Source organism: Carcharhinus amblyrhynchos, chromosome 7, assembly GCF_965287045.1.
Source record: "Carcharhinus amblyrhynchos chromosome 7, sCarAmb.v2.hapA, whole genome shotgun sequence".
NCBI lineage: Eukaryota > Metazoa > Chordata > Chondrichthyes > Carcharhiniformes > Carcharhinidae > Carcharhinus > Carcharhinus amblyrhynchos.
Window position 1 is genome coordinate 78,454,447 of NC_137330.1, and position 27,239 is coordinate 78,481,685.

The 27,239-nt window shown below is 40.0% G+C and overlaps 1 protein-coding gene across 2 annotated transcripts in view; it reads left to right on the forward strand.

Moving 5' to 3' along the window:
• The window catches only part of ufl1 (UFM1-specific ligase 1), a 56,217-nt gene that overhangs the window by 4,336 nt on the left and 24,642 nt on the right, over positions 1 to 27,239 (forward strand). The window contains exons 3-13 of one of the 2 annotated variants that reach the window (XM_080192645.1): positions 1,306 to 1,334; positions 2,071 to 2,168; positions 4,095 to 4,209; positions 5,569 to 5,699; positions 10,908 to 10,966; positions 14,253 to 14,399; positions 19,099 to 19,274; positions 20,237 to 20,416; positions 22,097 to 22,220; positions 22,444 to 22,560; positions 24,829 to 24,949. In XM_080192645.1, coding sequence (XP_080048771.1) covers positions 1,306 to 1,334; positions 2,071 to 2,168; positions 4,095 to 4,209; positions 5,569 to 5,699; positions 10,908 to 10,966; positions 14,253 to 14,399; positions 19,099 to 19,274; positions 20,237 to 20,416; positions 22,097 to 22,220; positions 22,444 to 22,560; positions 24,829 to 24,949 — 1,297 coding nt within the window. The remainder of the gene's footprint in view (positions 1 to 1,305; positions 1,335 to 2,070; positions 2,169 to 4,094; positions 4,210 to 5,568; positions 5,700 to 10,907; positions 10,967 to 14,252; positions 14,400 to 19,098; positions 19,275 to 20,236; positions 20,417 to 22,096; positions 22,221 to 22,443; positions 22,561 to 24,828; positions 24,950 to 27,239) is intronic. The other variant, XM_080192646.1, reaches the window with a different exon arrangement.

Below are 27,239 nucleotides of genomic sequence, written 5' to 3' on the forward strand. Positions count from 1 at the left end.
GTTTTACTAGGTGCAATCCAGCAAACAGTTTGCTTTATTTTTACCCTTATACGAGATGTGGGTGTCACTGGCTCACCAGCAATTATTGCCCATCCCTAATTGCCCTTTAAAGGAGGTGGTGAGCTGCCTTCTCCAACCGCTGTAATCCTCGTGCTGTGGGTACATCCACCATGCTATTTGGGAGGGGCTGCAGGATTTTGACTCATTGAAGGGATGGCAGTGTATTTCCAAGTCAAGATACTGAATGATTTTGAGGCCAAGTTGCATGTTCCCATTTGTCCCCTGCCTTTGCCCTTCTAAATGATAACAGTCATGGGTTTGGAAAATACTGCCTAACCAGCAACTTGTAGATGGTATACAGTACTGCCATTGTTGATTGATGGTGGAGGGAGTGAATGTTTGTGCAAGCAATACCAATTTGTCCTGGATGGTGTTAAGCATCTTGAGTGTTATTGGAGCTGCACTCAATCAACTAGGCAAATGGAGAGTACTCCATCACACCCCTGATTTGTGCCTTACAGATGGTGTTCAGACTTTGGGGAATTGCTTACCGTAGAACTCCTTGCCTCTGACCTGTTTTTGTAGCACTGTATTTATGTGGCTAGTCCAGTTCAGTTTCTAGTCAATGGTAATTTCTAGCATGGTGATAGTGGGAGATTCAGTGATGCTAATGCCACGGAATGTCAAAGGATGATAAGTTCCTCTCTTATTGGGGATGGCTATTGCCTGGCACTTTTGTGAAGCGCATGTCACTTGTTAGCCCAAGCCTGGATATTGTACAGGTCTTGCTGCGTTTAGACATGGATTGCTCATATCTCTCCTCTTCCCAAATCATTGATTTCTGTATTATTTGATTTTTTTTCTCAGTAATTAAAATTTCTCTGATCCAGTGTCATAATTCAAATAAATTAGATATTTTATAGTACCTGTACTATATGTCCTATTGAATTGCCATTTACATATTTCATGCTTTTATGAAACGATATAAATGACAATTTAATGACCATTGACCAGAAATGCATTTTTAAAAATTTTGCTGAGATCTTTGCTTGAACTTGATATTTTTGTCTTGAGCTATGAGTTAAGTTTAGGATGTACCAGCACTGCATGTGGATTATTTTCTGTTAGTTTCTAACAATTTATGCATAGTTATTTCTCAAAATTATATGCTTTTAAAAATAAAAGCTAGCAGTCAGATTTCAAAAGTTTTGTTCAGGTAAAATTTTATTTTTAAAAATGGTAGTGAGCTTAGTTTTTGTGGCATAATTGTAAATTCTCCATATATATATTTCCTTTACATTTCAGGTAGGATAAATATTGTGGATCTGCAGAATGTGAGTATGCTTATTTGAACCATTTATTTAAGTTTTAGTTATATACATTGAATATCTACTTTTAACCACGAAGGTTATAGCCATTAATATAACCTCAAATACAATCCTTAGAATAATGCGGATTATCAATAATTGAAACACTGTTGTACTAGCAAACATGCTCCTGTTTACAGTTCAGCTGGTAGTGATGTTGTGAGACTTCTTACAGTTCAGATGGAACACGAATGTGATATAAGATCTTCAAAAAATCTTGAAATATCTCGCGCTGTATTTAGCAACCAAAAACTGGGAGATTCTTTCCAACCAACACCTTTACCTTAATGTTTTTTGGATTGATTGAGGACAAATTACCTTATATGTTTAAGGAAGCTAAAGGAGAACTCAAGCTCCATGTAAGTGCACTATTTTCTAATGGCTTGTAAATAGTCCCTACGCCTCATGAAATTCAAATTGATTCTGTCTGCAATTTATTTCAAAGGGATTAGGCACCAAAGTTTGGTTAAGCAATTTCCTGTGGCAACTGTATACTATGGAACATTTCAGCAAATACTTAAAGGGCAAAACTGAACATACATTCAGTGATTGTATGTCATTTCATCTGTAAACAAATCTACAAACCTTTTCTATTCAAATGATGCATTTCCCCCCCCCCCATTACTTGTGTTTTATTATTCATTGATTTGTGCAGTCCAAAACTAAAAATCTTAAAAGGAAACTTTTTTAAACATTTTCTTAGATTCTCAATGTGGATCTGACTCATGTTGAGAGCAGAGCAAATGACATTGTTAAATCAGACAGAAGCATTCAGCTTGTCTTGGGCCAGCTAATTGATGAGTAAGTATTGACAGTCTCTTAATTCTAGTCAGCATTTGTTTTATCTTTTTCTCAAAACAACTCGAGGGTTTAAGTGATGGTGACAGAATTTCAGAATTATAGTGATCTCTGCTTCTCTCATCTGTAACCTAGACACTCAAATTCTCAAGTATGTCAGATACCCATTTCATTTCCTGACTGAGTTCGTTTTCGGCATTGTCTCCTTTAACAGCTCCCTCCAGTCTTTAAATTAACTTTTTCATCAAGCCTACTGTCACATCATCTCCACCACCAGTTCTGAGCCCCTGACTTGCCTCTACTGGGCCATCTCCACCCTCCTCTCTCTGAAGTCCTGGAGTACATCAAGCTCCCTGCTATAATTCCACCTTTTTAACCTCTCCGTCTTGAAGACTCTTCAGTTGGATACCAAATTGTTCAATATAGTTGGAATGTATGGATAGCATTCTATGCACCTGTGACCGTTATTTATTATTTATTCTTGCCCTCCCTGTCAGCTTCAGCACTGTCTAACACTTCTCCTCTATCACTGTCTCTCTTCCACTGTCTGTATTCATGATACTGCTCTCGTATTTCCATTTGTTTCAACAAAACTGCCTCATCTCTTGTGCCAACCCCTCTCAATTATGCATGGTTAATTACTGCAGGCAGTTTGTAAGACAAGATGTTTCCAATATTTAATGTAGAAAATATATATTTATGCTGGGCTAACAATGGGGAGATTAGTGGAGATAACTAAATGTTTGGCCAATAATGTTAATTTACTATGACCTTTAAAGGAGGATATCGAGATAAAGCAGGTGAGGGGTTGAAGAAAGGAATTTGAGAAGGTGGGCCCATGTCCATCAGCACAGGCAAGGTGACGGGTGAATGGGACTTAATATGGAATTACGTAAGATTCGTAAAACATTAGATTATCTTAAATTGATAAATTAGAGGCTGACCAAAGAAACATTTGACTCTGGATGTGACAAAGGCATAGAAACATAGAAGATAGGAGGAGGCTATTTGGCCCTTCATCACGATCATGCTTGTTTGTCCAATTCTGTAGCCTAATCCTGTATGTTTGAGGTTTGATTAGAGGATAGGTAATGAAAAAATTAGTAATGGATAACATTAAGAAGATGGGAGTTAAAAATATTTTTGATGAAAAGGATGTGTGGTTGAAAGCTCAGCACAAAGGCAATTAAGATGTGGAACTTACATTCTAATTTAACCCTGAGGTTGTGGCTGGGTATGAGCTTGAATCTCCATCAGAAGGCCAAAGACAGTGGCTCCAGTCTTTCCAATGTTTACTTCAGTGGGAGAGGAAATTAAGCAAGGTGCAAAGGAAGTAGCAAGTTTGCTACAAGTATTCTTTATCTGTAATTCAAAAAAAACTTTTTTGAACCTCATTGATCTTTATCGTGCGCAGCAAGTCTAGTTGTTTATCTGCAATGTTTACCTTGTGATTTTTCTGCTGAACACATCATAAAGAAACTTATTACAGGTACTTATTTATTGTTCTGTTTACAAGTCTTACTTTTCAAGCCATTTTCTTTACTTACCTAGACAATTTCTTTGAGGTGTCCAAAAACCAAAGTTATCTAAAATCCAAAATACAGCCAGCTCCGAGGGTAAAGGATACTCAATCTGTGTTATTCGTCTATCAGCAAAATGCTAAAATAACCCCAACAGATTTTTTCCTCCAATATTTTACCCCAATAAATTAAACATCATGAACAAATAGATCTGAGGAAAATTGGCAAATATTTAATAATGCAGCTATCGTGGCATTTTGAAAAGTTTTATTTCACAATGTAGTATTGGTGCACATTCATAATTCTAGAACTCTGTGCTTGTTTTAAGTACATATGTATCTGCAGTCAAATTAATATTTTAAATAAACTCAAAGTAAAGACTGAATGTAATTTGCTGTTGCTTAATCAGAACCTATCTGGATCAGATGGCTGAAGAGGTAAATGACCGACTGCAGGAAGCTGGACAAGTGACTCTAGCAGAGCTTTGTAAATTGTATGACCTTCCAGCTGACTTTCTAACAGAGGTGAGTAAATACTATCCTATTATAATTATAATATGTTTTGTATAGCTAATGTACAGCAGTAAGGGAAGGGATCGAGCAGTAAATATTCACTGACAATTTCTAGTAATTTTTTAAAAAATACCTCAGATTTCACCAGTAATAAAACTGGCATTATGTGATCAATAACTGAGTAACTGGTTAGAAGAAGGAATGTTGTAATGGGACCAGAAGCATTAATAAGTTGGAATTCTTATATGTGTACTTGAAAATTAAGAGATGAAGGGCATGTTAATGAGGGATATTGGAGCTGCTGATGCTGTGCAGCCTACCCTTGGACCTTATATGGGTCCCTTTTGGGTCATATCTTGTGTACCAAAAATGTTGTACACATGAGATGCTCAGTGTATACAAGATATGCTAAATGGAGAAAGATCAAGGTCCATCTAGTTTTCCCTTCTTTGATTTGGATGATAGCATGAAATATGAGCTGACCTTAAATATTAGAGGCAAGTTCAATTTGGTCCCATGAAGTGCTTAAACTTTCACTCCTGCACCTGATACCCAGTGGGAGCAGTATGCACCATCGACAAGGTGCACTACAGCAATTTAGCCTAGTGGAAAGGAAAAATGGTCGAGGCAAATGGATAGAAGAAATCAGAAAGGAAAAAGAAAGGAAGGCAACAAGGGAGTTCTGTGTGACAGAAAAATGAACAGTGAAAAAGGGAGTAGAATTAATTGAGAAAGAGGATAGCATTGATACAAATTATGGATGAAAATGAAATGAGGCCTGATAGAAAACTGAGGCTATTAAGAGGTGGGAGCTGAGGTGGAGACATGAATCGAGGGAAAAGGAGGGAGGAACTCTCAGAAATCCAGGCCAAAAGCTGAGAGACGGGTAGCATGTGGGTATCAAAGGAATTGGAAATGAGTTGGACTTAACGGCAACACAATTTTATGGATGGGATTTTTCATGAAAGCCGCCACGTGTTTTGCAGCGATGGGAGGTGGCCCACTGTTGTCTGGTGGCGGGATCTTCTGCCCCTGCTGTTGTCAAAGGACTTTGCTGTTGAATGCACCCCTCAGCCGGGAAACCTGTGGAGGGGATGTGCGAAGAGCGGGACCAGAAAATCCTATTGGCATGAGCAGAATGAAAATTCCAATCTGTGACTTCAAGTTTGAAATCAAGTTTGCATTATAATATTATTGCCTTTATAAAATGGTACATCCTTAGCCTGGACAGATAAATGGCTAAATCATAGCTACATTGGATACTTTCCAAAACGCAATCGACAAACATTTTTGTTTTTGAATCCTGTCTTTTTGCAAAATCTGAATTGTTTCTGTGCAACCATAATTTCATATTTTAATTTAAATTTTGAGGTATTGTCACAGCGCCTCGGCAGAATTATAAATGGACAGATGGATGCCTATGATCGAGGAGTCATCTTTACTGATGCTTTTGTTGCTCAACATAAGGCACGGGTTCGTGGGCTTTTCAGTGCAATAACCAGGTCTGGTTCAAGTCATTGTACTTTCTTATTGATACAATTAAAGAGTAAAGCAAATAAGTTCATGTTCAAGTTAATACTTGCAGTAAGACTGTATAATATAATAAACTAATATAGCTGCAATGTGCCTTTTCCAATTACTATTGCTAATACATTTAAATGCTCACAGTGTGAACACCGATAATTTCTGCTTCATGTTTATCTTTGAAGTCTGCTCTTTTCAGTAGCTAGCTAGTCATTTTCCACCTATCATTTTGTATTATTGACTGCATTTATTGACTTGCATTATTTGTGTACTCTTGATTCTGATTTTTTTTCTCTGCACCATTATAATCAGAATGTACAGGACCAAATTTATTTTGTACTGGTTCTGTGTGAGAGTGAATTCCTGTTGCTATTTTTGTTGGCCTGGTAAACTAGTGGTAAAGGAATCTGCTATGTGCGGGGCAAAAAACAGCTTTCTCACCCTGTTCAGGTTATCAGTTACAATTTAAATGATCTCTATCTAATGTTTCCTCAACAACTGTATGGATGGTTAGTAATTCAAGTGTGTCTTTAAAATGGTTTTTGTCCCTATGTTGCACCTTTTTGGAGGAGATCAGTTTTTACTGATAACGTAACTTCCTTATTTGAAAGTCTAAAGGACATTTACTAGAGTTACTTCAAGGCTATTGTGGTCTCGTTTTATTTATCTCTTTATATATTCAGTTACTTACGATTACTATAAATGAGATTATTAGGTGTTTTGATTTGAAAACCATAGTTTGTTAATCAGTTTTTGAGGATTAATATAGAACATAGAACACTACAGCACAAACAGGCCCTTCAGCCCACAAGTTGCGCCGATCACATCAATACCTACCAATCCATAGAACTATCTATAACCCCCAATCCCATTAAATCCCATATACTCATCCAGAAGTCTTTTAAAAGACCCCAGCGAGTTCGCCTCCACCACCACTGACAGCAGCCGATTCCATTCACTCAACACCCTCTGAGTGAAAAACTTACCCCTAACATCACCTGTGTACTTGCTTCCCTGCACCTTAAATCTGTGTCCTCTCGTAGCGACCATTTCAACCCGGGGAAATAGCCTCTGAGGATCCATCCTATCTATTCCTCTCAACATTTTATAAACCTCTATCAGGTCGCCTTTCAACCTACGCCTCTCCAGGGAGAAGAGTCCCAGCTCCCTCAACCTATCTTCATAAGGCATGCCTCCCAATCCAGGCAACATCCTTGTAAATCTCCTCTGCACCCTTTCAATAGCTTCCACGTCCTTCCTATAGTGAGGCGACCAGAACTGCGCACAGTACTCCAAGTGGGGCCTGACAAGGGACTTATAAAGTTGCAGCATTACCTCCTGACTCCTAAACCCAATCCCTCGATTAATGAAGGCCAGTACACCATACGCCTTCTTGACCACATCCTCCACCTGCGAGGCCCATTTAAGAGTCCTGTGGACCCGGACCCCAAGATCCTTCTGCTCTTCAACACTGCTAAGACTCCTGCCCTTGATAGTGTACTCGTTCATCCCATTGGTCCTGCCAAAATGGGCCACTACACATTTATCCGTGTTGAAGTCCATCTGCCACTTCTCCGCCCAGTCTTGCATCCTATTTATGTCCTGCTGCAACTTCTGACATCCTTCCAGACCATCCACAACACCACCGACCTTCGTGTCATCGGCGAACTTACTAACCCATCCCTCCACTTCCTCATCTAAGTCATTTATGAAAATGACAAACAGCAAGGGTCCTAGAACAGACCCCTGGGGCACTCCACTGGTGACCGACCTCCATGCAGAAAAAGACCCATCCAGAACCACTCTCTGCCTTCTGCAGGCAAGCCAGTTCTGGATCCACAAAGCCAAAGCCCCTTGGATCCCATGCCCTCTCACCTTCTCAAGAAGTTTTGCATGGGGGACCTTATCAAACGCCTTGCTGAAGTCCATGTACACCACGTCCACTGCTCTTCCTTCGTCAATGTGTTCAGTCACATTTTCGAAGAACTCAACTAGGCTCGTAAGGCACGACCTGCCCTTGACAAAACCATGCTGACTATTTCTGATCATGCTTAACCTCTCCAAATGCTCATAAATCTTGTCCCTCAGAAGCCTCCCCGTCAGCTTACCAACTACTGAGGTCAGACTCACCGGTCGGTAATTTCCCAGGCTATCCCTGTTCCCTTTCTTGAAAATAGGAACTACATCCGCAATCGTCTGGAACCTCTCCCGTCTCCATCGACGACACAAAGATCATCGCCAGGGGCTCTGCAATCACCTCCTTCACCTCCCACAGTAACCTGGGGTACATTCCATCTGGTCCTGGCGACTTGCCTATCTTGATAAAATTTAAAAGTTCTAACACATCCTCTTCCTTAATATCCACATACTCAATCTTTTCCATCTGCTGCAAACCTGTAGCAAAATTTCCCAGATCACTTTTCACTGTGAATACGGAGGCAAAGTACTCATTAAGCACCTCTGCCATTTCTTCTGGTTCCACACAGACCTTTCCCCCTTCACCTTTTATAGGTCCTATCCCTTCTCTTCTCATCCTTTTACTTTTCACATATTTGTAGAAGGCCTTGGGATTCTCCTTAATCTTACCCGCCAAGGTCTTCTCATGACCCCTTCTGGTTCTCCTAATTTCCCTTTTAAGCTCCTTTCTACAATCCTTATACTCCTCAAGATCCTTAACATCTCCTAGCCCCCTGAACCTTTTGTACACCTTCCTTTTCTCCCTGACTAGGTTCACCACAGCCTTCGTGCACCATGGTTCCCGCGACCTACCAAAACTTCCTTGTCTCATCGGAACGTTGCCGTGCAGAGCTCCAGACAAACATTCCTTGAATATCCGCCACCTTCCTTCTGTACTTTTCCCCAAGAATGCCTCCTTCCAGTTTATTTGCCTAATTAACTGCCTGACGTCTTCGTATTTCCCCTTACTCCAGACAAACACCTTCCTAGCCTGCCTGATCCTATCTCGTTCCAATGCAATTGTGAGGGAGATAGAATTATGATCACCATTCCCAAGATGCTCTCCTACCGAGAGATCCGTCACCTGTCGTGGTTCATTCGCCAGTACCAGGTCAAGTACAGCCTCACCTCTCGTAGGCTTATCCACGTACTGTGTCAGGAAACCTTCCTGAACACACCTAACAAACTCCTCCCCATCCAAACCCCTTACCCTTGGGATATTCCAATCGATGTTTGGGAAATTGAAGTCTCCCATCACGACAACTCTGTTATTTCTACATCTCTCTAGGATCTGTTTCCCTATCTGCACCTCAACTTCCCTGTCACTATTGGGTGGCCTATAGAATACACCCAGCAAAGTTATCGACCCTTTGCTGTTCCTAACTTCCACCCACGGAGACTCCGTAGGCAGTCCCTCCACAGCATCCTCCTTCTCTGCAGCCATGACACTGTCCCTGATCAACAGTGCCACTCCACCACCTCTTTTGCCTCCCTCCCTGTTCTTCCTGAAGTATCTGAATCCTGGCACCTGAAGTACCCAGTCCTGTCCCTGAGACATCCAAGTCTCCGTAATGGCCACCACATCACATTCCCAAGCAGCAATCCACACCCTAAGCTCATCTACCTTATTTACTACACTCCTGGCGTTAAAATAGATACACTTCAGCCCCTCAGTCTGGACATTTCCCTTCTCCACCACCTGTCTAACCTCCCTCTCATACTGCCTGCAGTCCTTCCCTACCTGGGAGCTAACCTCCTCGGTCCCAGTCTCCCCATCACTATTCCCTCCCCCCATCCTTTCTAGTTTAAAGTCCCCCCAGTGGCCCTAGCCAGTCTTCCTACCAAGATATTAGTCCCCCTGGGATTCAAGTGCCACCCGCCTTTACTGTACAGGTCACACCTGCCCCTAAAGAGGTCCCAATGATCTAGGAACCGAAATCCCTGCCCCCTGCTCCAGTCCCTCAGCCACGCTTTCAGCCTCCACCTCATTCCATTCCTGCCCTCATTCTCCCGTAGCACAGGCAGCAATCCTGAGATTACTACCTTCGCTTTCCTCTTCCTCAGCTGCCTACCCAGTTCCCTATAGTCCCTTTTCATGACTGCCTCCCTCTTCCTGCCTATGTCAGCAGTACCTATATGCACTACTACCTCTGGTTCCTCATCCTCCCCTTTCAGGATGTCTGGGACACGCCCAGAGACATCCCGGATCCCAGCTCCAGGGAGACAAACCACTATCCGCGACTCACGTCTATGTCCACAAAAACGCCTGTCTGCCCCCCTCACTGTGGAGTCCCCTATTAGTACTACCTTTCTGCTCTCTTTTTTAATTTTTTGACATACTGGCTCAGCTCCAGAGACCTGGCCACTGCTGCCTCCCTCAGATGAGCTGTTCCCCCCCAGTAGTACTCAGGCAGGAGTACTTGTTTTGAAGGGGGACATCCACTGGCGTGCTCTCCATCACTTGAGGTTTCCCCTTCCTAATAGTTACCCACGTGCCTTCTTCCCGTTGCCCTGGTGTGACTACTTGCTGATAGCTCCTGTCAATTATCTCCTCACTCTCTCTAATGAGCCAAAGGTCCTCGAGCTGCATTTGCAGCTCCTTAACCTGGTTCCGTAGGGACTGCAGCTCCACACACCGAGCACAGGTGTGGACGTCTGGTAGACCAGGAGCCTCCAAGACCTCCCACATGTTGCACTGGCAACAACATACTGGCCTCATACCCATACTTGCCCCTTTTTAGTAACCCAGAGGAAAAAGTAAAAAAAAACTTATAACTTACCTTGCCTCACCCTTGTCTCTTTGGCCCTGTGAGCCAAAGCCCTTACAGCACACTCAAAAACAAACTTACCTGCTCTCAGTCAGAGCCCTTCTCTCTCTCTCTCTTTTTTTTAGGTTAGAGGAGGAGGGGGGGTTGGGATACTCTACCTATGTAGAGTATCGGGATTCCTCACCGCTCTAATTTATAGTAAGGTTAAAAAAAACTCTACCAGAGTGTCTTTGCAACTGCTTCTGGTATAAAATTTAAAGAAAAAAAAACGAGTAAAAAGTTAGCTTTAAAACAGCGCTCTACTCACCCACAAGCTCTCCTCTCGCAAATCGCTGCCTCTCTTCAGTGCTCCCAAGGAACAATATGCTGAGCTTGAATTCAGAGGGAAATATGTTTCTATGTGTGTTGCACTTAAAATGTAGTATATTTTTAAATGGGATTTTTAATGTTCTTTGTCAACAGGCCAACACCTCTAAGCTCTTTGATAACTCAATATAAATTTCAGGAGCATCTCCTTTACTGTAAGTTGGCAATGGAATTACACAATGTTACAAAGAGAAAGAATTAGTATTGAAATGCAGTTAAGTGGGCAAAACCTATTTATAAGTATAAGTGCGTATTCTGATGGAGTAGCATAAGGCTGGAAATAATACTGTTCAATTAAAAATGTTGCGCTGCAAGTATGATAACCTATTAAAAACATTCCCAGTGAAACCATTTTATTCAGTTGTTAGCAAACAGAGAAATAAATCACAGGACAATGCGAAACACTATAATACCTTGATAAAAATACAGTCACTACATTGTTTTGGTATTGAGCTCAGGCTCCATGTTTGCACCCGAATAAATTGGGTTATTTGAGTATGAGCAATTTTTGGACTACTTACTGAAATGTGACTTTAGATCTAGTGTCAAACACAGATAGTAACAAAAGGAAATTTCATAGTGATGCAACAGAGATTGCTGAAACTAAAGCCATGAAGCTCATTGATTTGTACTTGTTAAGACGCTGTCTAAGTTGTTGAGTATTTCCAACTGTCTCTCCTTTCATTCAAATTATTGCAACGCTTACTTATTGCTGTTCTTGATTATTTTCTACTCACTCCAAAGCTCTGTTAGCTATAGCCAATTCCACAGCATCCTGTTCACCCAATTGCTTAATGCCTGTTCTAGTCTGCACTGGCTGCTACTACCCCCAATCTAAAATCATAATTTTCATGTTTAAATTCGTTCTCAATTTCTCTCTATCTCCCCCTGCGCTAAACTCTGTTCCCCTCCTCTCATCCTCCCTCTTGTCAGCTTGGCCCCAGAATTTTCCTGCTTTAAGCCTCTTTACCTTCCTCTTGAAATCCCTTTGTGGCTTTGTCACACTCCATCTCTGTAATCCTCTCGTCCCCTGTCTCCAAAAAAACACCATTCCTCTATCTCTAGTCATTGGCTGTTTCATGTAGACCACAAAATACAGGAGCAAAAGTAGGCCATTCAACCCATCGGTCTGTTGTGCGATTCAGTGAGATCATGACTGATCTGATGTGATAATCCTCAACCCCATTTTCCCACCTTATCCCCATAACCCTTGATTCCCTTACTGATTTAAAAATCTGTTTTACCTCAGTCTTGAACATATTGAACAACGCAGTCACTACAGCTCAACCTTTCTTCATAAGAAAATCATTCCATGCCTGAGATCAACTTGGTGAACCTTCCCTGGCCTGCCTCCAATGCTAGCATATTTTCCTTTAGATAAGGGGACCAAGACTCTTCACAGTATTCCAGGTGTGGTCGAACTAGTGCCTTGTATAATTTTAGCAAGACTTTCCTATTTTAATACTCCATTCCCTTTGAAATAAAGATTGGTATCCATTTGCCAAAAATGTGTCGAACCTGCATATTAGCTCTTTGTGTTTTATGCATGAGGACCCTCAAATCCCGCTGTGCGCAGCTTTCTTTAAATAATGTTCACCTCCTTTATTCTCCCTACCAAAGTTCTTTATTTAACATTTTCTTACCTTCCATCTGCCAAGTTTTTACCCACTCATTTAACCTGTCCATATCCCTCTGTAGACTCTGTGTGTTATCCTCACCACTTGCCTTCCCATCTATTTTTGTGTCAACTACAAATTTGAACAAGGGATGTGAATGTACTAGTGCCAAGTTATTAATGTTTGCTGTTCACCCCATCCTTAGCTGTAGTGCCTTCAGCTGCCTAGAGCCCACACTTGGGAATTTCTATACAATCCCACCTCTTTGCCCTCTAAAGGCCTCTTTAAAATCCATCTCTTTGGTCAAACTGGATCAGCCCCAGTCTTAATATCAGTTGCTTTGCTTTAACATTGATGTATTTTTGATTGCAGCTCTTTGAAGCCCCTTGGTCTATTTTCTTATGTTAAAAGGTGTCATAAACTTCTTTTGATTAATTGATGAGAACCAGAAAACTATGCTGCGGTTAGATCAATTGTTTTAGGACCTGATTTTGTCACTAGAGGGAGTTCTGATATGCTAGAAACAGATATATACTTGTTGCCTCCTAGAATATTTTTATATCATGCACCCTTTTGTTTCGATTTGGATGCAAACACATTGAGTCAAATAGAGCCCATTTAATTTGGGTAATGTTGTGCTTAACAGATAAGTTACGAAAAATGATCAGAATGTGGCCTTTGCACTTTGAATCTCATTTTACTAAACACATACAATTAAAAAGTGTTCTTATAATTGACACCTCATATTCTTATTCACAGTGGATTAATTGTTAAAAGTGCAGGTTACCCTCAAGGAATTTTGTGCTTCCTTTGCTATCCACTTTTTAAAAGTTTTCAGCTCTAGCATTCTGGTAGATGTGACAAAACTATGTTGGAATAATTATAACGTTAGTTTTGAGCTCTTTGCTAATGATCAGCCTGTCTTGTTCCTTACTTTCCTTAACTGTTCTCTCCTTTACTTTTTGCATTTTTATTTTGTAATACATATTTAGCAAATGCAATAACGGTAGGAATGCAATGTTGAGTGTTCATAGCTCTGATGTTTAACAAGTACCAACCCTGGATTCTGGGAAACTGACATCTCTCGATGCTATGCTTGTCCAATGCTTTAGCCCAAGTTGTCTGTGGGCCAGCCACTTCCAATGGTGACAGTTCCTCATAACTCTAGTCTTAGATGAGGGATCCACCCTATCGTACAACTGGAGTGTCAACACAATATTTTTCAAAGCTCAGTGCCCTAGAGGAATTACAGACAAGACCAGCAATATATAAGTGGTATAATGCTTTCTAGGTGACTCAGCATGGGTGTTCATTCTTCCCGGACCCTCCTCCTTGACCTCCAGGCACGACTCTTCCAAAGGAGTTGTGCGCCTTGTTTTTAAGAAGAACAAAGTGGCAGCAGTGTAGGAACAGCTAACTCTAACATTCTAGCCCCTGACAGATTGGTGCTCGGGGCAAAAAATTCCCTATGGCCTCAGTGGGGAAAGTGGTGCCAGAGCAGCAAATAAGGGCTGAAGGCAGGTGCGCCTTGTGCAGGAATTTCTGCTTGACGTTTCTTGTTGGGTGAAGTCTCAATCTCCTGTTGTTGGATTCCCTGAGATCCCATGACTTGGTGTCAGATTCCAGCAGATCTCAGGAAAGGGGATGTTCAGCTCACTGATCTTTGTGGGCAGTTTTCTTTGAGGTCAGTGGCAAATGATGTCTGTCCACTGCCGACTACAAAATCCAGGCCATACCTTTTGCTAGACCGTCTCATAAGGCTAAAATCATAAAATGTTTGAGCATTTCTTACAATCACTATCTGCATGGATTATTATTTTTGCAGCTTTCCTTGAAGAGTTTATAACCAGTGGTCGTTTGAATGGAGCAGTGATTGGTGGCAGACAGGATAAGGCTGTTTATATCCCTGATATCTACGCGAGAACACAAAATAACTGGGTGGATTCCTTTCTCAAACAAAATGGCTACTTGGGTAACTATATTTAACATTTGCTGTCACAATTATTAGAAAACTTGGTTAAAGTTAAGATCTTGAAGTTTTGGGTGATCATTTTATGATGTATCATCGAAGAGCACATTTAGGTCAATGTAGACTTAAACTTCAGACTAGCTAGTACTCTGTGTAGGCCAAATTTAAAGCAGAGGTTGCAAATCACCCTCTGGATGCTTATATGGAATTAAATGTAAATTTGCCAAGAGTAGCTTGTAGTTTGGTTTGGTCTGCCTCAGCCAAAGAGTTTTCAGTCCGACATCTCAATGATGTGTTGCTAAGCTGTATTTTTGCTAAAGATGTGCAACAACTTTATTAGAAAGATAACATTTCTCCTGTCCACCTTGGCCCTTTACCTAGTTGGTTTTATAATTAAAAATTGTCTTGCTGACAATTTTTTCTTTGTATTTTCAAAAATTTGAAAGTAATAAAATTCAGACCATCTTTCACTGACCTCTGTCTTTTCTAAGCTCAGCTTTTTAATTCTTTGTAGCAGTCTTGTACTGAGTCTAATCATAGTTTTAAAAAGGATCTTACTTAAAGATGTAGCCTCGGAGATCTCATTCCCAAAATGTCACAGGTCAATAGGGCAAAGAGAAAAATCATAATTCTTTTCTACCTGTCAGCACTGGACTGAATAAATATAAATGGGTAACCAACAGAAAAATGAAGAGTTGAGCCCTTCAAATGAATTAACTTTATTTGTACTGCTCGCAGTCTTTATTTTCTTTCTTTACTTGAGCCTATTCGTAAATGCAAAAATAAGGAACATATTTTGGAGCGTTTTGTCTACTTTTGTTTTGCTGAGGGAGCCAAATGAGATGAGAGAAAGATATGGGAAATGATGAACAGTTCTTGACAGGAAGAGGTAGGGAGAACAAATCATAAAACTAAAAGTTATAAAAATAGTAACAGGACAAAACTGGCACTCTATGTAAATGCACACAGCATTTGAAACAAAACAAATGAACAGTGCAAATAAAAATTAGTAAGTATAATCTGATAACGGTTACAGAGACGTGGCTGCAGGATGGCATGCATTGGAACCTGAATATTGATCGGTACATGCTATTTAGGAAGGACAGGAAGCTAGGAAAAGGTGGAGGGGTGTCTCTGTTAATTAAATCATGATGTTAGTACAGTAGAAAAGGGTGGCTTAAGTTCAGAAAACCAGGATGAAGAGGCAGTTTGTGTAGTGGTGAGAAATGATAAAGAAATCACATGTAGGAGTGGTGTATAGGCCTCCTGAGCATACCCACAGGTGAGGACTGAGCATAAAGGAAGAAGTGACAGACATTTCAAGGGATATTTCAGAATACACAGAATAGATACATTCCAGTGAAAAAGAAAAATTTCAAGGAGGAGCCCACCATCCGTAGTTAATTAAAAAAGTTAAAGATGGTATCAAACTTAAAGAAAAACATGTAATAGCGCCAGAATGATTGGCAGATCAGAGGATTGGATAGAATATTTTTAAAAAAGCAAAGAATGACTGAAAAGATTAGCAAGGAGGGAAAAATTAGAATGAGAGAGAAACCTGGCTAGAAGTATAAAAACAGTAAGAGTTTCTATAAATATTTTAAAAAGAAAAGAATTAACAGTGAATGTAAGTTCTATAGAAAGTAAGTCTGAGGATGAATAATGGAAAATAAGGAGATGGTAGAAGAATTCAACAGGTATTTTGCATTGTCCTTCACTATAGAGGACACAAGTAACATCCCAGAAATAACTAGATCAGGAAATGAGAGAGGAAGGAACTCAAAATTACATCACCATAGAGTCATAAAGATATACAGCATAGAAACATGCCCTTTGGTCCAACTCATCCATGCCGATCCGGTTTCCGAAACTGAACTCGTCCCATTTGCCTGCATTTGGCCCATATCCTTATAAACCTTTCCTATCCATGTGCCTGTCCAAATTTATTTTAAATGTTGTAATATGCACCACCTACTGTGTGGAAATTGTTGCCCCTCAGGTCCCTTTTATGTCTCTTCCCTCTCACCTTAAACCTATGCCCTCTAGTTTTGGACTGTCCTACACTGGTTAGAAAAAAACCTTGGATATTCACCTTAGCGATTCCCCTCATGGTTTTATAATCTTCTATAAGGTCACACCCCTCATTCTCCTGCTTCTCCTTATAATTCAAACCTTCCAGTCTCAGTAACATTTTTGTAAATCTTTTTTGCACCCTTTCCAGTTTTAAGTTTTTAGGTTTTAAGTTTTTTTAATAGTGTCACAAGTAGGCTTAAATTAACACAGCAATGAAGTTACTGCGAAAATTCCCCAGCTGCCACACTCTGGCACCTATTTGGATACACTAAGGGAGAATTTAGCATGGCCAATGCACCTAACCAGCATGTCTTTCGGACTTCATTGGAGTTCACCCTAGTTTCTTGAAAGAAGTGGCTGGTGAGATAGCTGTTATGTTGGTTTTAATTTTTCACCATTCCCTAGATTTGGGGGAAGTTCCATTAGATTGGAGAATAATGAATATAACTCCTTTGTTCAAAATGGGAGGTAGGCAAGTAGAAAATGCATCCAATTAGCTTAACTTATGTCATAGGAAAAATGTAAGAAACTTTTATTAAAGACGTAATAGCGTACTTAAAAAAATTCAAGCTAATCCGAGTCAACATGGTTTTGTGAAAGGGAAATCATGTTAATCAATTTATTAGAGTTCTTTGAAGGAGTCATGTGTGCTGTGAATTAAGGGTGAATTGATCAATGGATGTACTTAGATTTCGAGAAGGCATTTGATAAAGTGCCACATCAAAGGTTATTACTGAAAATAAAAGCTCATGGTGTAGGGGATAACTTATTGGCTAGATAAGATAGAAAATTAGCTAACTAATGGGAACAGAGGATACACACAAATGGGTCTTTTCTGGTTGGCAGGCTGTAACGAGTGGTGTGCCATAGAGCCTCAACTATTTATAATTTATGTAAATGATTTGGATGAAGGGATCAAAGGCATGTTTGATAAATTTGCTGATGGCATAAAGATAGATTAGAAAGTAAATTGTAAAGAGGACATGAGACTACAAAAGGATTTTGATAAGCTAAGTGAGTGGACAAAGATTTGACAAATGGAGTATTATGTGGAAAAGGTGAAATTGTCTGTTTTGACTGAATAAAAAAAAGGAATGTCTAAATGAGAGCTTGAGATACAGAGGGATATAGGTTTCTCATGGAACTCTTCCTCGAAAGGCAATGGAAGCAGAGTTTTTGAATATTTTTAAGACAGCTAGATTCTTGATAAGCAAGGAGGTAAAAGGTTATCTGGGGTAGGTGCATTGAGGAGTTGCAGTTATAATCAGATCAGTTATTTTGTTGAGTAGCAGGGCAAGCTTGAGCAGTTGAGTGGCCTGCTCTTCCTAACTCGTAGTCCATGCAAGCGTAGAGACAGATTGTTGCAAAATGTTCTGATATTGACTTAAATACTGCGCCGGAGTTAATCACTTAGCTGTGGAATGTTTAAAGACAAAATAAGGTCATTTCACCCATGTGATGCAGCCAAGAGCTGCCTGACCTGATCTCACTTTTCTGCTCATTCCATATATCCTTAAATAATCCTCTCAAACAAGTTCCCTTTTTTAATGAATCCACATCTACTTACAAATAAAATCAGGGACCAAAAATTTCTCCTGAACTGTTCGCACTCTGCTGTTGTAACTTTGTCAGAAACATGGCACCTCAAAGGCAATGTGAATAAGAGTTGGTTTATTATTGTGAATTGTTTAGTTTTCATTAGATTCTTATTTTCCAAATGTTATTTTAATCAATAAACACCAGTGAAAAATTCCAGTTAACAGCTTATAGCAGTTGCACCAGAATAGTTTGGTGATTTGATTCACTGCTTCCTACTTCTCAGCAGTTTGTGTTTGGTTCCAATTGAACAATTTCTTTGTATTTTCATTCACCTTTGGCTGTATTAGCCAAACAGCTTTTGATTTACGTACATGTAATCAATCAGATATTTAATCAGTTAAGCCTTCATTTCAATGGTTTATTGTATTTTGCCATTCAGTGGCATGACATGATGGATCAGAACTTGCCACAAGATTTGATTTTTCAATGATTGACGTAGCCTGTTTAATTCTAGTTACTTGGACTGACTTTCAGTTCACTTGGATATTATTAACTGTTATATCAGTAATTATGCTGAAGTGAATATAGCTCTTGAAATTGACATTGGCAAGGATGAAATTACTGTGTTTGTAGAATTTCATATTGTGATCATGTTGTTTTACTTTGCTCCGTTTTTCAATCTAAAATGAAAAGTTTTTGGTGAAAGAAGTTGAGAGACAAAAGTGGCCAGTGGAAATCCTCAAGTTTGTCTTTGTTCTCTATGGGTGATCAGAAACTGGGCTAATAAATTCATATATTTTCACTGAATAGACCAGTGTCTTTAAACCCAAACTGTAATTCATGCCAGCATATACTCCGCACAGACTAGTGAGTTTTATTGACCTATATTTTCCAGGAATTATATTGCTGAGCTTTAAGTACTTCACCCACATTTATGAATAAAATCATTGTTACTGTGCGAGAATGATATAGTTAGCATATCTGCATTCCCATAATAAAATCAGGAGTTATTGGTAACTCGAGGAGGGCAGACAGCATTTAGATAGAACACTGTTCTTTTAAGTGAATTGTTTGTCTTCCTCTGTTCTAGAATTTGACACTTTGTGCAGACTGGGCATCCCAGACCCTGTGAATTACATAAAGAAGCGATACAAATCTGCATCAATGATCACTTTGAAGGCTGTTTGTGTTGGACGTACTATTGTAGATCAGGTGGAAGCTTCAGTCGAGGAGGCTATCCGATCAGGCACCTGGGTGGATATACAGGTACTGCTTTTCTGACACGCTCCCATTAATCAAGCTTTCAAACTTATGGTTGTACAATGAGGGAACAAAGCTCATCTTACAAAAGAAGGGATGATGTATGCTTTAATACATTGAGCTGTAAGACACTATTCATGAGCAAACTCTTGTGAGGGAAAATAACTATCAGTGGTTGCCAAATACTTGTTGAGTTGCGTTTTGGCATTTATTGCTCCTTTGTCCATAAAGTGGAATTGAAACACTATTTGTCATTTTATGAACTTGTCCGCCCAGTATGAAATGTACATCAGTGCTTTGAGTGGTGTTCCCTTACGTCCCCCAAGCATTTTCTAAAATTATCCTTACTGTGTTGTATGTGCCAAGAAAGAATGCAATAATGCACATATTGTTTCTAGGCCAAAGAATAAAAGCACTTGTTCAATAAAGCTATTGTACATAATTGCATTTGTAATCAATATATGCTGTGGTTTTGTGTTGAAAATTTTCAAAAAGAATCTGTTTAAAATTTAAAACAAAAAAGCATTAGCATTATTTAATTGCAGAGTTTGCCCATCTGGAGAATGAGGAGAACTGTCATGGTTTAAAGTAATGAACAGTTTCTAATTTTGTTCCCTTGAGGATTTAGTATATCCTTGAGGATGGTCATATACTTGCGGAAAGCTGTTAGTAGCAGTAACACCAGTCTTCCTTACATCTTCCTGATGAATATTGTTTCACGATATGGCCAGGATTTATTTTTCAGCTGAGTTCATTCAAAGTAAATGGCATATTTCAGTTCTAGTGTAACTTTGATAAGAAAATGTGCCCAACTCCCAAGTTTAGGAACATGCACCTCAAATAAATGTAGATGCAGTAAGAAGAGGAAAGTCTAAAGTTTACTGACTACTTCTGTGGTAGAAATTGTACGAATCTTGTTGTCTGAGGAGGCCCACCAACTCAATTCAAATACACTGCTTTGTGTACAGCCCCTGTTGCCCAGTTCATTCTCCGTGGAAGATGCCTCCATTTTGCTGCAGCAGATGATGACGACAATGCAAAAACATTCTGCTTCCAGGATTTTTGGGGACACTGTCGTAGTCAGTGAGCAGTTCATCGGCAGCTGTGTATCTCTTTTTGAGCAAATGATGCAACAGAAGGCTGAAAAGGTAAAAAAAAGCTTTTATTCAGGTCTTATTCAATATTACAGCAGCAGAAACAGCGCCAATGATGAAAGGTATTTTACAACTAAAATTAGTACAGTGAGCTTTAAGATTGATATTGTAGTTTTATTTTCTCATGATGACTTGTTGATTGGAACTTCAAGCCATGTTTGTCACTCACAGTGCTCTTTTCTTTTTGCATTTGGTGGCAGAGTCCTTTAATCTGCCTTGTTCCAAGTCTGAAGCTTCCTACCTCTACTTATCTTTCTCAGTTACGCTCTCCCTGTCTATAAAAGCCTCCTTGAGATTATACATTTTCACTTTTTTGTTCTGGTATCTCGATCCTTCCCTGTTTGACATCTGTTTTACTTCTGTAAAACACGTTGGGAGGCTTGTCACAGTAAGGGCCCTAAATAAATGCAGGTGAATGTTGACTATTGCCAGAGATTAATGCACCAATGTTCATGCAGAGTTATCCTGTCACTGTGACAATCTATGCTGGACTGATGCTTGTGGGAGCTTTCACCAGTGAGTGCAGTCACAAATTTGTTCTCATACAGAAGATCTTTTGGTTCATTGCACTAGTTCTCTGTCAAAACAATTTATAAGTGTCATCCCCTACCCTTGTACTTTCTACCTTTTCAGATAATAATCCAATTCCCTATTGAATGCTTTGATTGAATCTGCCACTGCCATAGTCTCAGACAGTGCACTTCAGAGTCTTGAAACTCACTGTGTGATGAAGCTTTTCTTCAGGTCACCATTGCCCCTGCCAATGATTCAAATGTGTACTCTCTGGTTCTCCATCCTTCCACCAGTGGAATCATTTTTTACCTGTCTAAGCAAACCCTTCATGATTTTAACATCTCTCTCTTCTCAACCTTTTGGTAAACAGTCCCAACTTCAAGTTTCAAACTTTCAGTTTCAAGTTCAGAGCAAAGTATTCAGTCTCAGCAAGTTTTTGAGTCCAGATCACTAACAACCTTTCCTGGTCCCTCCACACTGACAGTATAGCTAAGAAAGCCCACCAATGCCTCTACTTTCTCAGAAGACAAAGGAAATTTGGCATGTCAGCACATGTACAGATGCATCATCGAAAACATTCTCTCTGGTTGTATCACAGCTTTGTATGGCTCCTGCTCCATCCAAGACCGTACCAACAAGCCAGTTCTACATTGTTCAGCTATATTTAGCACATGCAGTACCCCATCCAGTTTTTTAGACACTCGTTCACTAAAAACTAGATTGATATTTTGAAATATTTTTATAAGCAAAACACAAACATTTGAGCAGTGTTTTACAATCCCACCCTTCCTCCATCCCAAAGCCACACAAACTGAATTAATTCTTTTGATTCAAATGTACTAATCTTCTGCAATATATTGCCAACCGAATCTAAGTTGCATCTCCCTTGAACTTCTTTTGTTTACATTTCATGAAATTCTAGTCACCTATGTATTGAAGTGATTAAAAATGGTCTCTTTCAGGTGACTGGTTTTAACTCCTTTGTATGCCATTTGACATTGTTCTGTTTCTAATTTTGCTGCATGGAATTTGCTTGTTCATGTTCGCGACTATTGGGTTTGTACATTCTTTGCTTGGAATCTTTAACCACTTACTTTTGTCTTCATTTTTAATTTGAGCTGTGTATTGTATTTATCTGTTGCCGGTTTGCCCTTTTCTTAGGAGGTACAGAACAACCATGCCCATGTGTTAACAGAGGAGGATCTGAAGCAGGCTGCTATTATTGCAGAAAGTATGATTTCAGTTAAGAAGGACAAGCGAGAGGACAGGAAGAAAAAGGCAACAGGTGGGTTTACAAGCAACGGTTCATGTATGTGTCCTTTTACTGACTTTGTTTCGTAGTTTTTAAAGTCTGGATAGATTCCAAAATATTCAAAACCATTAACATTTTCCCTTAAGATGCTTTGCTATGGTAAAGATGCCATATAAATACAAGTTTTTTTAGCAGCCTGAGTTGAGTTTATCTTGGGTGCAGATTCACTGCCTGTGTTCTAACCTTTTTCCATCAGATGGCAGTGGAAGTCTCCGAGCAGGAGGTGGTGGTAATGCTCGAGAAATCAAGACCAGAAAAAACAAGAAGAAGGGAAAGAGAGATGAAGATAGTGACGAAGAGATGTCAACTGCAAGTATGTCATGAGGAAACTGAGATTAATTATCGATTTTTTTTTTCTTTGACTTTTGATCTAGCAAAGTAATACAGTCAGTGATTTGGTTGCTCACGTAACATTACTTAATATGATTGTACAGCTGTGATTCATTATGTTTGTTGGAGCTTAAAACAGTCAATATTGAAGATTATTGATGTATAATTGTCAGTTTTTTGTTCAGTAACAATAGAAACATTAATTAAAATTGTTCAGTTAGATTTCTAGGTTATGAATTTCCATGCAAGAGGATAATGGTGATTTTGCTGTTGTATCTTACTTATATATGAACATAAAAATTATGAATAGGCCATTCGGCCCCTCAAACCTACTGTGCCATATGATAAGATCATTGTGGCCCCAACTCCACATTCTTCTTTGTCCCGAAATCCGTGTTCCCCTTCAGCTGCCTCTGTTATGTGACTGTATCCACACTCTGCCACAGAAAATATTAGACAGCCTTGAAAAGTTCCTATTGCATGAATCTTTAACCTTCTCTGTTGAAATGTTTTCTGTGAAAATAAGAAATCCTGATGTTATCATAGTGAATCTTTGTAGTAATTACACCCTACTTTAATAAACCTCTAATAATTGGATGGCAATAACTGCAAGATATTTCAACCTTTGGCTGAGCTAGTGTCTTACAGAAAATCAATACAACATTTTTTACATTCAAATGCTGCTGTGTATGAAAACCATAATTCTGTTTGTTTTTTTAATTAACCTTTATGGGCTGCATTTCCACTTTTAAACATGTATTGGCTTGCTGGGTTAATCTGTACTTCCAGCATTAAAAATATGAGTATTAGGTTATGCTTTTGTAGTCACTTCTAGAATGCTTCCCATTTCTCCACGTAGAACTGCATTTGTCACCTCTCTGCCCATTCTACTAATGTGTGTTTGCCCTTATCGTGGGGAAATTTGAAGGTGGCCAATTGTGTCTTGTCTTGAATAATTCAAGACTCGCAAGGCAAATATCTCTGTGTGCAAAGACATAACAAAATTTATTTAACATAAAGCAAACTAATGTACAGCTGACTGGAGACTTCCAAAGGGTTAAATAGTCCTAGGAATAGAGTGACACAACCTCCCTGAAAGATCTGAAGTGCATAGTCAAACACAGTTCAATTATAGTTTCTTCTGATCAATAATTTGGCCTTTCATTAGCTTAAAATCAATTTCATTTAGTAATCATACATCAAAACAAATCTGTCAAGTACCTCCGCCATCCACATGATACTTAAAAGCATGGTGATATTCTATTCGTCCTTCAAGTCCAAATGTGACCACCCTTCTTGGCTCTGACTACAGATAACGGCAGGTGCCACCATAAAGTCAAAATGAACATTCCCACCAGCTCACTGCCAAGTTGAATAGCCATGAGTTCCTAAGTCCAAGGGCATATCTATCCTTGTGTCTGAGCAATGAATGCATCTATTCATAAATGTTGCAGAATATGTACCCTCAGAGGAATCCTGCTGATAAGACTACTGCTGACGAACCGATTCCCAAACCTTTGACTTTATATATTGACATTTACCACCACGCCTTTTGGTAGCTTTGCTTGACCAAAGTGAACAATACATTTAAAATATCAGCATACGTTTTAAAATCATAACTACTTATTCTGATTCACTTACTGCATTTGCATGCATGTAAACTGTTTGTGTTGGCTTGCCTAGTAATCATTTAACTCTTTACTGATCTCTTGCCCTCTTAAGGACAGAATTCTGCCTGTGAATCTTACTGACTGGTTAGGAATCTCCTTTTTCATCCTACTGAAGTTGTTTTCTTTAACCATTTGCCATCTTCCTTAATTTGGTATCATCAGCAAACCACTATTATTTCTCTGTGCCTTTGTTCACAATCAGTATATAAGTAAAAATGTTAGCTCCAGACACTCGGTATCTGGGGCATTCAGTTCTTTGCATCTGCTAATCTGAAAGCACCCATTTATCTCTGAGAGTGGTCTACTTCCAAGTAACCTAGTAACTGACAGATATGAGCATTATCAGGTAGCAGATTAGTGTTCCTTTGTATTTAGGATTAAGATTCTGTTACTTTGATACTGGGGGAATGTATATTTGCTTGTGCCTGGGGGTATGCTATGATTTCATTACTGCTGTTGTGCTATAGTCCAGAGAACAGTGCATCTGTAAACCTAAGTAACTCAGACTGGAGCTAAAACTACAACTGTGTCATTAGAGGCTTTGCGTGATGATTTAAACTTTTGTTCTCTGCCTTTATTAGGTAAACACAAACAAAAGGAAATACTTTTCATGGCACAGGAAGAAATTGAAGGCATTTTGCGAAATCGTCTTCAAGAATGTCCAGAGGAACTGATGAGTGAACTTGCGGAACATTTGATCAGGTGAAGCCAATCATATAGCCTCTTTCTTCACCTTAGGACGTCTAAAAGCATGCAATTAAGTATTTTAGAAGTGAAATCATTATTGTAGTTTATGGAAATATAACAGTTAATTCGCAGACAGCAATATCCCACAAACAGCAATGAGATAAATTACTAAATAACCTTGGGGCAGCATGGTGGCACAGTGGTTAGCACTGCTGTCTCACAGCACCAGGAACCTCGGTTCGATCCTGGTTTAGGTCACTGTCTGTGTGGAGTTTGCACATTCACCCCATGTTGGCATGGGTTTCCTCTGGGTGCTCCAGTTTCCTCCTCCTGTCCAGATGTATGCAGGTTAGGTGGATTGGCCATGCTAAATTGCCCCTTAGTGTCAGGGGGCTAGCTTGGGTAAATGCATGGGGTTATCAGGATAGGGCCTGGATGGGATTGAGGTCAGTGCGGACTCGATGGGCTGAATAGCTTTCTTCTGCACTGTAGGGATTCTATGACTCTTGTATTCCACAAACAGCAATGAAATAAATGACCAAATTAACTTGAGTGATGCAAGCACAGAGGACACTGGAAAAGCTCAAATCTGCCAGCGTCTATTAGGAGAGAAACAGAGTTAAAGTTTAGAGTCCTTAGACTGCTTATCAAAATTGAAGGGAGGGAGAATATGTTAGTACTGAAGAAGCTGATCAAACAGTAGCAACTTTAAGAATGAGTAACAGCCTGTGTTGAGAATTGTGTTGAGGTTTGTATTGAGGCAGTACATGTATGGAATATTTAAAAGGGGGGATTTAAAATGGAGGTGCAAGATCAAAATCTAAAGTTGCTGAACTCAACATTGAATTCAGAGGGCTGCAGTGGGTCCAGCCAGAAAATGAGCTGCTGTTCCTCCAGCTTCCACCGGGCTCCGCTGAACCATTTCAGAAAAGATGTGGAGATGCTGGCGTTGGACTGGAGTAAACACAGTAAGAAATCTGACAACACCAGGTTTAAGTCCAACCGATTTATTTGATAGTAAACTCACAAGCTTCTGGGGTTTGCCCCTCCGTCAGGTGAATGGAGTGTTCTGGCCTCAGACAGAGCATATAACAGCACAGACAGTTTACAGATTACTGATTAGAATGCCAGTCTTTACAACTAACTTGCTATTCAAGTCTTAAGGAGGCCGACAATGTGAGTGGAAGGAGCATTAAGCACAGGTTAAATAGATGTGTATTGTCTCCAGACAGTACAGTTAAGTGAGGTTTTGCAAACCCAGGCAAGTCATGGGGGTTACAGATAGTGCGACATGAACCCGAGATCCCTGTTGAGACCGTCCTCGTGTGCAGAACTTGGCTATCAGTCTCTGCTCAGCGATTCTGAGCTTTCGTGTGTCGTGAAGGCCGCCTTGGAGAATGCTTACCCAAAGGTCAGAGGCCGAATGCCCGTGACCGCTGAAGTGTTCGCCAACAGGAAGGGAACAGTCTTGCCTGGTGATTGTCAAGCGATGTTCATTCATCCGTTGTCTTAGTGTCTGCATGGTCTCCCCAATGTACCATGCTTTGGGACATTCTTTCCTGAAGTGTATTAGGTAGACAATGTTGGCCAAGTTGCAAGAATATGTACTATGTACTTGGTGGATGATCTCACGTGTGATGATGTCATCCGTATCGATGATCCGGCATGTCTTGCAGAGGTTGCTATGGCAGGGTTCTGAGATGTTGTGGTCACTGTTCTCCTGAAGGCTGGGTAGTTTGCTGCGAACAATGGTCTACGTAACATAAGAACATAAGAAATAGGAGCAGGAGTAGGCCATCTAGCCCTTCGAGCCTGCCCCGCCATTCAGTAAGATCATGGCTGATCTGTCGTGGCTCAGTTCCACTTTCCCACCCTCTCCCCATAACCCCTAATCCCCTTGCCTATCAAAAACCTATCAACCCACGTCTTAAATATATTTAGCAAGGCAGCCTCCACCACTTCAACGGGCAGAGAATTCCAGAGATTCACCACCCTTTGAGTGAAGAAATTCCTCCTCAACTCCATTCTAAACCACCCCCCCTTTATCTTGAGGCTGTGTCTTCTAGTCCTACTGTCCTTTCTGAGCAGGAAGAGCCTCTCCACCTCTATCCTATCCATCCCATTCATCATCTTATGTCTCAATGAGATCTCCCCCATTCTTCTAAACTCTAACGAGTACAAGCCTAGTTTATTCAGCCTCTCCTCATAGTTCAACCCCCTCAACTCCAGTATCAGCCTAGTAAACATCCTCTGCACTCCCTCCAAGGCCAAAATATCCTTGCGTAAGTGCGGCGACCAAAGCTGC